General features: G+C 44.4%; 1 protein-coding gene across 5 annotated transcripts in view; it reads left to right on the plus strand.

Moving 5' to 3' along the window:
• The window catches only part of Ebf1 (EBF transcription factor 1), a 387,719-nt gene extending 374,191 nt beyond the window's left edge, over nt 1-13,528 (plus strand). For all 5 annotated transcript variants that reach the window (XM_021211996.2, XM_021211997.2, XM_021211998.2 and 2 more), the window contains exons 14-16: nt 603-782; nt 4,271-4,465; nt 12,768-13,528. In XM_021211996.2, coding sequence (XP_021067655.1) covers nt 603-782; nt 4,271-4,465; nt 12,768-12,799 — 407 coding nt within the window. In that variant the 3' untranslated portion in view covers nt 12,800-13,528. The remainder of the gene's footprint in view (nt 1-602; nt 783-4,270; nt 4,466-12,767) is intronic.
• Nucleotides 13,529-13,940: the final 412 nt, after the last annotated feature.

Genomic DNA, 13,940 nt, shown 5'->3' on the forward strand with positions numbered 1-13,940 from the left:
GAGAGAGAGAGAGAGAGAGAGAGAGAGAGAGAGAGAGAGGCTATTTTCTTCTAAAGGAGGCGATTCTTCACTTGTGTGTATCGAATATTATTATAGGAGTTTGTTTCTCGTTTCACATCTGGAGACCTAGTAGGGGGCTAGAAAGAATGCATGCATGCATTCAGCCATCTCTACATCCAACTTTTCACCATAAATCATGAGTGACAGATCACAAAGAGGGATGGAATTAAAGTTCTCATAGGCCACAACACATCATTCTTGCCCAGGGAAGAGGGACCTGTTAACTCAGGGGAACATCTCTTAGATTGGGATTTATTCCTGCTCCCAAATGATAATTTATAGGCCCTGCATTGCCACTTCTCACAGGCCTGCTAAGTATTTATGATCTCCTAAGAAATGTGTCTTTGCTAGCTTCCCATTTTAATCACAGAGATAGCACGACCAGCCCACGCACATGAATCATCAGGTCTTTTCCCTCTCAGTTACAGTGAGGGGGTAATAATGGAGATGTTCCTCCCTTACACCCCAGGTCTCCCACAAATGCACCATCCGAATGCTACTCTCACCCTTGGTTTGTCTTGGTTTGTCCCCTCACTTTTCAGGTTTCACCCGCAACTCAAGCAGCGTGTCACCACATGGCTATGTGCCGAGCACCACCCCACAGCAGACCAACTATAACTCAGTCACCACAAGCATGAACGGCTACGGCTCTGCCGCCATGTCCAATTTGGGTGGCTCCCCAACCTTCCTCAATGGCTCAGCTGCCAACTCACCCTATGCCAGTAAGTAGATATATGTCCCACGTCTCATATGTTTCCTTTGCAGAGCTTAGTATCATGCAGAGATGGCAGCTTGGCATGGCCTGCTACCCTCAATACTTGAGTACCGTCCCCTCTAGCAGAGATCTCTGCAGTCTTACCTTGCACAAACCGATGGCCATTCCAAGAACGCATGCTTGTGGTCAGATGGCAATGGGGCTACCACCCACTTAAGGCCCCTGAGTAAGCTCGAGTCCTCTCCATGCCTCCTCACTCCCATCCTTAAGAGAAGTACCTGAACCACACCTTCATCCGTACCGGGGAACAGAGCTAAGATGGTCTTTGCCAGGACCTTGTCCTCGGGCCTGGCACAGGAGAGAGGTACTTGGAAATCTAAGTCATTATCCTGATGCTGCAACAATAGATCCTCTCCTTAAATGATAGAACTCGTTTGCTGATGTTTCTGTTTTCCTTTTTGTGAATAATATACTCATTAAAAAGATAAAAACATGAACATATATTTTTCAGAAAACACCCCTACAAACACACACACACACGCGCACACACACACACACACACACACAGAGAGAGAGAGAGAGAGAGAGAGAGAGAGAGAGAGAGAGAGAGAGAGAGAGAGAGAATATAAATATTTCTAGGTGCCCTATTCCTACCTCAAGGAAGTTTAGCTTAAAGGATTTGTTTGTTTGGGCACAACACTGCAACTGTATCTAAAGAATGCAGCAAATTGGCATCTTTATATATAAATACATACTTCTAAAGATCCTCCACACACTGGCATTTCTCACTATAAAATGTCACAGGCTCTTTCCCCACACCCCTTGCTCGCCCTCTGAGAACCTTTCCATAGATGGCCAAGTTCATCTGGAACTTTGTGGAGAGTTCTTCAGATATAGAAAATGTGGTTAGATGCAGAGACATTTGTAAAGGAACAAGAGTGTTTTGCCAAAATGAAAGAATATTCATGAGTCTTAGCTCAAAGTATAGAAAACAGTGCTGACTCTTTATTGAGTGTAATTTGTGGCTAACAACTTGAAGGTGGGCAGCTCATCCTGGCCCTGAGTTATATCTGAGGGAATTCTCAGCTCAGGATGCACTCTGTTTTTATTTCTACTTTATTTGCCATTTGTAGAACATTTAAAATTTGCCAGATAGTCTGCATGTACCAAGTCACTTTACCAGCCAACACTAGGGTCGGTTTCACATTAGGTTTTGATTTATTGAAGATCTATCCCTCAGCGTTCTCCCAGCTACTCAATCAGAAAATGTTTCAATCATGACCTGAAAATTAAAAGGTGGCATTCTTAATTAAATCAATAAGCTAATTGCTATATGGTAGTGATTCAATTTAGGGGCTAGAGTTGGTCACCTTCCCAAGCCTGTGAGGACACCCAGTGACTTCTGCCTGACATCACATCTGTCAGGCTGAGAAACTTTGAACATTTAATTTTCATTAATTGATTTCCTCAGCACTCACAAATACAGTATTAAATTCCCAAATAGACCCTCAGATGGGAAGGTTTTATCTGCATAAATGCAAATAAAACAATAAATACAGAGCCTGGATGATTTGAATATTTGCCTCTGTAATATTTAATTATTCATAAACCACTCATGTTGAAAAATTCCAACAAAATAAAAAAAATAAAATAAGACATTCAATGGCTGAACACATTTTGTGGTGTGGCTGCTGGTAACTAATAATGTCGTAACAAATGGCAATACTCCTCTATATTTTACCCCTTTCTTGTTAACTGCCCCCCCAAACTCCCCACCTCTAAATACACATAATGATCGCATTTGCCAACGAGATTAATTGCCTTCCTTGGTGAGCCAGCAGGATTTCAAGTCTAAGAATATTTAAAAATCAAACCTCCAGTGCAGGAATTTTGCAATTTAAATGGGTGTTATTATTGAGCGCATTCTCGCATTTACAAATCCTAAGAGATGGATAAAAATGCTGGTCTCATTAAAAGAAAAAAAAAAGCACAGTCTAGTAAACGTTGGGGAGAACTCTGAGGTGTGGCTGAGGCCTCTCCATTCTCCTTCAGTAAGCACTGTGCCCATTTGGACCTATGCTGACTTGGCCTGAGGATAAGGAGTCACCCCCCCCCACACACACCCTCACAATGACTATCCTCACCTATGACTGATTTGGTCCCCAGATCACCAACTTTTGAAGCACCAGGCAGGCCCAAGCTGCTCTTCAGACCTGGTGGCCTTTTTCCTGTGTGAGTGATTCCTTTGCAGGGGATGCAGTGGAAAGAGTACAATGTGTACATAGTATTCACTTTGCCCATTTTCTCAATTACGTCTTCACTTCCAATTTGCTTATGTGTTAAAAAAAAATGTTATAAACCCCTGGCCTTAGGTTATTCTGTCAACTGATAAGATGGAAAAATGTGAAGAATCCCGTGCACCCCAAAGAAATATGTGAGGTTTATTAAGTGACATAAACAATATAGTACCCAGGAGTATCCAGGACATAGAGGCAAAAGAACGGTGTATATGAAAACAGTAGCCTTGACACTGTCTTCTGAAGTACTCAGGATGGCCGAAGTTTCCTCAGCATGGATTATCTGAGTCCCCTCTACTGCCAGACACATCAGAGCTCCCTGCTCACCTCACAAACATTGGTAGAAGACTCTATGAGAAGTGAGAATAGAGAATTTGGACCTTGGATTTATAGTTAAGTGTTTTCCACCGGTGCTGAACGTGGTGGTTTTCTTGTTTACCTGACCTTCTACCGACTGGAGTCTGTATGGTAGATGATCATCCAGGCCCAGCCATATCCAGACCCTATAACCTCTTGGAGACAAAGGGGGCTTATGCACACTACCACCTGCCCAAGCCTAAAGTCACTTTGCCTTCGATTTCCCCCTTTTCTTTACAAGTCCCATTCCTTCATTGGTGACCACATCCACTCAAACTAGCTTTTCCCTGTCCCCTCCATCCCCATATGCTATGTTAACACAGACGTAGAAGACTTTCCTTGACAGCTCTTTATAAAGTCCTCCCCTCTCGATGTCACTTCTGCCTCTCCAGAGGTGACTGCTGGTACCCTGATCCCTCCTGTGCTGTGCTATCTCTGATGAGAGGAGGTTAGACTGTTGTCTTCTTGCCTGAAAAACAAAACAAAACAAAAAACAAAGGATGGAGGGTCTGTGTTTATTTCCACGACATGCTCCATGTGTTGGGATCTATGGTACTGAATGAAAGAGATCACCGCCATAGCCCCTGGAACCCCCCCCCCCCGTGACACTGGTGACTAGCACATTACTGAGCATGCAATAAGCCCACAGTATAATCATGAAGGCTACTAACTTGAAGGTAGTACATGCTAAGTACCAAGTGATGAAATTAGGGGTGGTGGGGTCCTGAGAGTTTAGGGAGGGCCTTGCCCGAGAATGATCAACAGCAGAGTAACCAGGTCAGATCTCTCGCGAGACTCCTTGTCTCCGGATGTAACTCTCTCCTCTCATTGTAACCCTCAGTTGTGCCATCCAGCCCCACCATGGCCTCATCTACGAGCCTCCCCTCCAACTGCAGCAGCTCCTCCGGCATCTTCTCCTTCTCACCAGCCAACATGGTCTCCGCAGTGAAACAGAAGAGTGCTTTCGCACCGGTTGTCAGACCCCAGACTTCCCCTCCTCCCACCTGCACCAGCACCAACGGGAACAGCCTGCAAGGTAAGTCCCAGAGGTCCAAGCAGGTGTCTCGCTGTTGCTGTGAGTGGGGTGTGGGGATGGGGGTTAGCTCCTGGGTCTACTGGCTTCTCTCTGCCTTGTCTCCTCTTTGCCTTTGTGTTAGTAGTTTCCAGTCTCAGCCACTAGCCCTGGTCATGCCTCCTCCATGTCTGTAGCACCCTCTTTCCTTCTCCAGGGACTCTGCTCCAGCTCAGGCCTTGCTGGAGAACACTATAGGCATTTACGAAGCTACCACTTCTCTTTTGTTCTTTCCCGTTCTCTGTGGTTGCCTTTATCTGACCTGTGTTTTATAGATACTGTCCTATTCTTCATGGCAGAGTCCCTCCTGGGACAGGCCTTCCCCTGAAGTAGGTCACTCAGCCCTCTCTTCTTGTAGCTTGTGTCAGGACAAGGCTGTGTAAAGATGTGGCAGGGAGGGGACAGCTACAGTCCATTCAGAGCCCAAGGTTAAGGGACCAGTATAACAAATATCAAAGATCTCTTGAGAACCACTGGAATATTCCAGTTCATATTAAAGGAGCCGTGCAGTCTCCTTCCCACCATGAAGCATGGGAAGTGTCAGGACCATCAGGTTTTGAGCTAACCTTTTTTCATTCATTGAGGGAGGAAAAGAGAAATCTAACTTTAAAAACATGCCAACTTTTTCTCACATTCTTTCTAAGTGCTTAGCTCCATGAATAGTATCTGCCTCTGGGACTTCATGTGTTTCCCCAACCCCCAGCAGAATGATGACACAGATGCTCACAGTCCCTACCTTACAGATGAGAAAACTCAAGGTGGAGAGAGTTTGCAATAGTGCTGGACTCCTCCCATCTGGTGTGCGACAGTCATTGGCATCAAAATCAGGCCAAAAAATTCATCTCTTTCTCAGACCTAACACTTTCCAAGAATGTATCCCAGATTCCCAAGACAGCTTGCAGGGAAATAAGATCAATAAAATCATCAACCACCATCTATTGAGCACCTACCAGTATGCCAGCCAGGTGCTCCGCTAAGCACAGAGCAGGCTTTATCTATTTAATCTCTACAATGTCCTGATGACGTATGGGGGACATTAGATCAGTACAGTACCTGGTGATGGAGCCTAGGGAGGGTAAATGCAGGTCACAGACATCAGGCAGACAGTGGAGGTGGAGGTGAATGAAAGCCACAGGATTCTGCCCCTAGTCCCTGCCCTGCACCACTCACTACAGAGCCTGGCTTCCATGGCCAGCATGTCACTTGTAGAGGGCAACTGTGGAGACCAGAGAATGGTCAGAAGGGCAGTGACACACCTGAGACTTCGCAGCTTTATTTCTCTGTGGAAGTATATGCCCCATTTAAGATATAAACACATATTATGTTCTGGTTACTTTCTGATGAAGTAGTACCCACTGGTTCTCCCAAGACTTTCAGAGCTCAGTTCAACCCTCAATGTACAGAAGGGAACAGTCAAGCTTAGGTCACTTAAGGGACCTAGTGAGTCAAAACTGAACCTAAATGGTACAACCCCAGAGACAGAGCAACCACATCATCGTGCCTCTCCACCTCTGGCAGAACTTTTTAGAACATTCCTCAGAACCTGTGGGCAGATTGCTTAGCGTAGCAAAGTTAGGGCTTAGAATAACTTGCCACAAAGAATACACATTGGGGGACCCATGGCTCCAGCTGGATATATAGCAGAGGATGGCCTTATCTGGCATCACTTTGAGAGGAGCCGCTTGGTCCTGTGGAGGCTTGATGACCCAGGATAGGGGAATGCTAGGATGCTGAGACAAGAGTGGGTGGGTGGGTGGGTGGGTGGGTGGGGGAGCACCCTCATCAAGACAGGTGGAGGGGGGAGGGGGATAGGGCGCTTGTGGAAGGAAAACTGGGAAGGGGAATAACATTTGAAATGTGAATAAATAAAATAACCAATAAAATAATCAGAAAAAAGATATATATATATATATATATATATATATATACCAGTCTATCATCTTAAAGAAAGGTGGGAAATATTTTACTGTGGAACTGTTACATCTCAGACCAGGTAGACAGACTAGGAAATCTATCAGTTAAAAATAAATGCCCCCCACCCCGCATTATTCCCCCAGCTAAAACAACTAAACTCTCATATAGAGTGAAGTAATGATGGTACATGTGGCAGGCTAAAGTTATAATTCTTAAGCTGACTATATCAACTTTGGTTAGTTCCTTAGTTGGGGTCATTATTGCTATATTGAAACACCATGATCAAAGCAGCTTGGGGAGGAAAGGGTTTATTCAGCTTATACTTCCATGTCAATAAGAAGTCATCATTAAAAAAAAAAAAAAGTGAGGACAGGAACTCAAACAGGGCAGGAACCCAGAGGCAGGAGCTGACTCAGAGGCCATGGGAGAGTCCTGCTTACTGGTTTGCTCACCATGGCTTGTTCAGCCTGCTTTCTTACAGAACCCGGGACTATCAGTCCAGGGATGGCAGCAACCACAATAAGCTAGGCCCTCCTCTGTCAACCATTAATTAAGAAATTGCCCTACAAGCTTGCCTGTAGACCAATATTTTGGAAGCAGTTTCTCAATTGAGGTTCTCTCCTCTAGGATTATTCCACCCGATGTCAAGTGGACACAAAACTAGCCAATACATTTAGAGTTGTTATCAGGAACAAGATGCAAGGGAGGGCTGTGATAACCAGTAGAGGGGTGTTGGACTTAGAAGGTATGGGGTATAGCCCATACACACTGGGGTATAGCCCATACACATGGGGTATAGCCCATACACACTGACGCAATGTCCCTGCCTCTACAATTTAGGGGGGATGTGTCTCTGATGGGACATTATTGCTGGACTCTCCTATAACTCCATGCTCTTTGGTTCTCCCAATGCTGACATGTGCCAAATGCCCACACTTTGAAGACATGACACCATTGGAAAAGTGAACAGTGGAAGGAAAGTTCAATTAACCAAGACCACTTTCCTTAAGCTATTTCTCTGGTCCTTCCCTCCCTCCGGCCTACATACATAAAGGGCCACCCTAGATCCTGCACTCTCACCCTCTCTGCGTTCTCTCCAACAGGGAAAGCAGACCCAGCCATAGTGTTGCCATCTTCACAGGTTTTGTTCAGAGATCTCTTGCACAGATCTTAGAGTGTCTACTGGGTAAGGCGACCTTCTGACAGTGGCCTTTCAGACATGTCTCCCCTCATCTTTCAGTTTTTGGCCCTCCTCTTTGGATGGGCTCTGGATCTCTGGGGATGGGCCAAGGATCTCAGCATTGTTCCACGCTTCCTCTGCCTGTCCAATAGGACATTTCACTTTACCTCACCCAGTTCAGAACTTCGACCACTCATTCAGAAAGGACAGATGCCTAAAGAAGAGTTGGACTTGCAAATTGACCATGTAAACAAGACTAGATGCCACACATCTGGACTGTTTATATTGTTTAATGGACTGTTTACCTCCAACTATCACTGTTAATTGAACGTCCTTCCTTTTGTTAGAGCCTGCTCCTTCATCACCCTTTTGTCGGCAGGAGATCTGCACCATGACTTCGTGTGGTGTGAGAATGGAGAGTCACACCAGCAGCATGGAAAGGCTTGCTCCCAGCCTGGCTTATGCCCCGGTACAAGGCTCCTTCCCTAGTGCTCTTTTAGGTGGCTGCTTATTTCATCCACTTTATAGATGAGGACATGGAGACAGGGAGCTGAGATGGCTTGTCCATAGTCACTCGATTAGCAGATAGAGGAACCCCAAGCGTTCCCTCAGCTGTTCAACCTCCAGGATGCTTTGCCATATTAGATCTGGGCCACCAGGTTATATCTAAGGAAGGTCTAACAACTTTGAAAGCAACTTTCCCTATATGTGGGAAGACACAATACCCAGGTTACTAAGACAGATCTCCCCAAGCAAGGCTGACTCCCAGCCATGGACTGTAGAGGAAAGTAGCATGAACCAGAATCAGGTTATTTCACAGGCTAGCTGCCTTTCAACTGTCTTTCCAATGAAAAGTGACTAGGTATTCCAGACCAGGGAGAGCACTGTTTTAAGCTGAGAAGCGCCTGTACCAAGACTGTTTCTATAAGCAATGTGTTACTTATCTGTTACCTGGGAAATTTAGCGTTTCTTTTTAAGGAAAGTGAGCTCTCTCTCTTAGCAATTTTGGAATGTTTTGCTGGTTGCTGTCAGTGGGACTCCTGTCCTTCTATTCGCCTGTCCACTGTACCCATTGGCCATCTTTTGCCATTCCTCTCTGCCCCACTTCCCTGCTATGGCAACAGCCTCCTAGCCTCTGCTTCTGGGAGATCAGCTTTGTAGCCTGTACATATAAGTGAGTCCAACTCATTCTGCTTGACATAAGGTCCTTCCTCACATTGCTGATCTGCAATTGGCGAATGTGCAGCTGCTGAGTCCACGGATGTGCAGAGCCAACTGTCCATCTTGCTTGCTAAAGGCATTTGCCTGCAGAGCTCTTTTCCCATGTACTAAGCCCAATTAATGCCACGTGTAAATCTCTGGAAACTGCAGTTACCCTCTGGATTGACTGATAAACATGTAGAAAAAGCCCCACCCATTCTTATCATGATGAAGTCATTGATAACTCTTAACCATAGACTCCTAAGTAAGTCTGTCTTTGTAGCCCAAAAGCTTGAGTCACCAGCTTTATTCAGCTCTTATCCATGGAAATGTCTTTTTCCTTCTAAAACAGTTGTCCCCGAGGGCCTGAGTCCTACATGAGGACTTCCAAGTTGGGACAGAACCATCACACGCCACCAAAATGTCCACTAAGCTAGATCAGAAGATCAGGGAGAGTTTGTGAAGTAGTAGTCATAGCGATACCTCTTCTTACAGCTGTTGACATGCTGACTCTGCCTGACCCTAAAGATTATGCACCTCTGTATCAATGCTTACAGAACTGTTCCCCCCATGTCTCTCTCCCCCTCCTCTCCCTCTCCCTTTCCATTTCCCTCCCACTCTCCCTCCCTCCACCCGTCCACACTCAGTTTATAGAAGGTCTTGCCTCACTCCGCACTTGATGAGCCCATGATTCTTATACCTGAGGTAATTTGGGGAAAGATTACATTCTTAGTCTTTCCCAACTCTGCGAAGCTTTCAACCAATGTCTTAGTTCTTATTAAAATGGAGAACCTTTAAGATGGATTAAGCTGCCTTTCAGCACATGGATTTTTGGGGGTTCCCTTCAGAAAACATGATCCCCCCAGCTCTGGGGACCATGGCAAAGCCACTGTGGTCTTGTGATGATGTCTTGGCACGCAGCCTTGGGAATGTGATGTCTCATGGGAATCAGCCCCAGCTCTACTTAAGCAAGTCAGCATTCCAGCAGCAGTTTTGGGACATTCCAAGCCTCCAATACCCATCCCTCTCACCCACATAATTAATTTTCAGATTGCAGCAAAGATAGAAAAACAGCTTCTAGACCCAAGATAGTCATGTAGTCACACAGTGAGGTTTCTTTATTGGGAGGGTCTCCTTTGAGGTGCCTAGATTCAGGCCACAAACAGCTAGCTAGCATTTTGTTGTGTAAGCAAAGTGTAGGGTGCAGTAACCCTTTACAAAAACTTGTAAGTAACTGTGGGCCTTGCTTAAAGAGTAATAGACCTTATGATAGATTTATGTTCTGTGAGCTGTTGACAGAGTGGGGACCAGTCATGCTCATCCCATAGTGTCCCTTAAGTATATTTGATACTAACACCAGCTATTTGCAAACCATTTATAAGTTGGGAAATCATGTTTGAAAACTTCTACAACTCTAAATTCTCTTCAAAGAATTCAGAAACCTCCCTGAGCCATCATCCTGGGGGACACTACAAGCCCTCTGCAGAAGGCATGCCTTCTGCCACACCACCCCTATTCCAGTCCTGGAGATTGCTCACTCAAGTGCCAGCTTGAGTCTCTCAAGGCTATGGGGCTTACAACTACCAAACCAAGAAGTGTACCAGCACACCAATGAATTTGGTGGGAAACTTTAATGAAAACCTATGAAGATGCTTAATCTAATCAACCTAAGAAATTATTTGAGTAACACACTATTTTAATTTTTTTTTTTTAACTCATGCCATCCTCATAGGATGTTTTCCTAGAGCCCAGATAGTAAGGGTCCATCTAGGTTATAATGGATACATCTAAGAATACACGGGCTAAAACAGCAGGTTGTCAGCTTTCTGCTTCACTTCCGGTCATATGGACACTTCCTGAACTGTCCTGGACAGAACAGAGACTGCCCTTCCACCAGGAACATAGTATTTTTTTTATTATTTATTTATTTATTTAGTAGAAAGGAGGAGAGACTAGCTTCATTGGCTACGAGCTTCACCATCATGCTATTTAGACTTCACTTCCTGCTATCTATATAATAAGGGTAGAGGATCCACCTGGCACAAGCTTAGGGACCCAAAGTGACACTGAGCCAGCACACTGAGGGATTTCCCCCCTCCCCCCAGCTGCCAATCCTTGTACAAGAGGCTGCAGCATCTGGAACTCTCAAGTTAAGGCCCAGGGTTTAAATGCTAAGCCCCCCATTCCCTGCCCCCAATCTAGGGCTTTCTCAGCTCTTAAGGGGACTGCTTTTCCAACTGATCCCAAGTCTTGGGTGGCGGGGGTGGGGGCTTAAGTCAGGCTGCATTTGGCAAAAGATAACTTCCTGTTTCTAAGAAAGAAAGGCTTATGAGGGTTTAGCAAAGGACTCCAGGAGCTTTTGGACTGCAAAGGGGCTCTTGCAAAACAACATTTGGATGATTTACGTGTAAATGAATCAGAAACATGTGGATTGAATTTCCTTGCGAATACAGATGGGTTTAAAAATTAACGGAAAAAGTGTTTGGCAAAATACTTTTGGGTTTTTCTTTTAATTGAATCTAAAATGTCAGGGGTTGGGGTAGGGAAGCCAGAGTAATGTCAGGGGTACATGGCCTGGTCTCCCTCTGTCCATCTGTGGGAATGGGGTTCCTTTATTTTTAAGGTACATTTTCCACACGTTATGGTTTAGACAAAGGAAGGGAAAAGAGGTCCAATTTCCCCATGCAGGCATTAATCACTAATGAGAATATTCACTTAAGCTTAGATTTGTCAATGAAAAGGAAAGAAAGAAAAGGTTTTCTTGTTTTCTTTTCCTTTTTCTTTTTCTTTTCTTTCCGTGTTATCATTGGTAACCAAAGACAGCCATGTCTTTGGTTTTACACAGGCATCTCTCTTGGCTTGGTATATTTTCAAGTTACCACACCGTCTTTCTTCCAGCAAACCCCTATTTTTCACACTCTTTATGTTAAGTGTGCCCTATTGGAATGGTGTCTATTTGATGTAGGGGCAAACACAGACCAGAGAAGGTTAACAATGCTTTCTGCTAGATCCAAGAAGCAGAAATGGTAGTTCACAGGCAGAGGTAATCTGCTTTGGGGTTAGACCTTGCCTGGGCTGGGGGGGTTAGCCCCAGGTGCTCTGCTTCTATTTAAATGGTCACTAACTCCTGAGTGCTACGGTTCACTCCATGTTCCAGTCATGAAGGCTGAGGGTCAGGCAGACAATTAGCCATCTCAGGGGAATTCGCTCCGAAGTGGGCAGGCACGAGGCAGAATTTCCTAAACATGGCCGTGCAGCTCCTAACTCCAAACTCTAAAAGAAAAACAGGGCTGACCTAAAACAGGTCTTCCCTTCCTAGGCTACATGTTTTCTCTAGTAGCCATGCTCAGATCATGCCAGAAATCCTGGGAGTAGAAAGGCATTCTACAGTGTCAGGCAAACGCGTGCTTTCCTCCAACCCCAACTCAGCTTTCCCCGTGAACAATGCCTGCTGTGGCTGGCCTGTCCTTTCCCAGCTAGGGCTGAAGGGAAGGCCCTCCCTCAGATGGTTGCTCTGTTGCTTAATTTTCATGCTAACACAGAACATAAGGAGAGACTGTTTGCAGAAATTGTTGGCAGCTACAGCGGGCCATTTCTTTATTTTATATTTCGTATGTGATTGGGGGGGGGGGAGGCAGAAGGACAAACTAAAATTCTCACTATTTTGCAAAGTCTGAGGCTGCAACTTTCCCAGTGGTATTCAAAGTATGCAATTTTCTAGCTATGTCTTAAAATTGAAGTCAGATTTAGAGAAATGTTTAGGAGACACATATACATGTATAAAAATTTTAATAAGGTACATGTATATTTTATGACACAATTCATTCCCCGAAAGATGCAAGGGCATCTGGTTAATATTCAATTACCAATGTCATGTGTGGATTGGGCTTTTTGTTTTTAATTATTGTGTCTCCCCTCCCTCGTGAAATGTTTGGATGCAAAATCGTTGACTTCTGTCTTTTCTCTTCGTAGCGATATCTGGCATGATTGTCCCTCCCATGTGAAAGAATTGCCTTGAAGAATTTTATTAATGAAGAGGTTGGATTCTGCTACGAAAGTTATCTGACATGAGTCCCAGAGTGGAACTTTTAACTCAGGCCTTTTTAAGAGGAATCACACAATAACTGCAAATTTTTAAAGAAACTCACCGAGCTTGCAAATACTGAAATTGGAAAGGGAGTCTGCCAGAGCAGGGTGTTGGTTAAAGTTGTACCCCCTGAGGATCTGGGGGATATATTTATTCTGTATTGATAAAAAGCAAACCCATGTTTTCTTTTTCTTTCTTTCTTTCTTTTCTTTTTTTTTTTTCCTTAAGCTTAACTCTGCAACCATTTGTCTTTTATAAAACATTAAGCTACACACAAGGGCCACTATAAATAAGACTCCATGTTTTAATTTATGATGTTTTTAAAGCTATGGAAGGGGAGAATGAAGTGGTGATATTTACAAAAAAAAATCTAAAAAGGAGAAAAAAAAAAAGAAAAACAGGGAAAAATAAATTTAAAAAAAAAAGAGCTCGTATGGACAGAATAGGAATGCCAGTTAGATTTTTTAGCGAACTAAGGGTCGGCTTCTGCGCCTTAAAGCTTATCAGTGGTAGTTAGCTCAGACAGTGCATTTCCAGTATCTAACTTAACACGCCATCCCTTAGCAGTGCAAGCTTCTTTCTCTCTTTTGTATGGTTGTCTTAAGTAACTGTGTAAATAAGTGTAGCCTGGAAAGTTACCAAGCGACATACATGATCACGTTTTCCCTTGTACTCGGAAAAATCCAGTGCCTCTAGACAGATTGTTTAAAAACAAACAAAAACAAAACAAAACAAAACAAAAGACTTGCATCTTTAAATCTGATCTTATTCTTTTACTTAACGTCAACTTCTCCCGAAGCCAGCGGCCTCTGAGCGTGGGGCAGCACATGTTCCGAGTGAGAATCTCCTTCAAGACTTCACGGGACAGGGTCCAGACACAGAATTTCATATGTACCCTCCAGTTTACCAAGCCAGAATCTCGCTCGCTCTCCACCGTCAAGAGATCCAAACTTACTCAAGCTGGAATCCTAAATATTAACTCTAGATCTGGGCTCAGAAACCCAAACAAACCGACAAAGGCAAGTAGGTATGCTGTTCCAGGCTCCCAAATCACACAG

Source organism: Mus pahari, chromosome 14 (assembly GCF_900095145.1).
Source record: "Mus pahari chromosome 14, PAHARI_EIJ_v1.1, whole genome shotgun sequence".
Classification (NCBI taxonomy): Eukaryota; Metazoa; Chordata; class Mammalia; order Rodentia; family Muridae; genus Mus; species Mus pahari.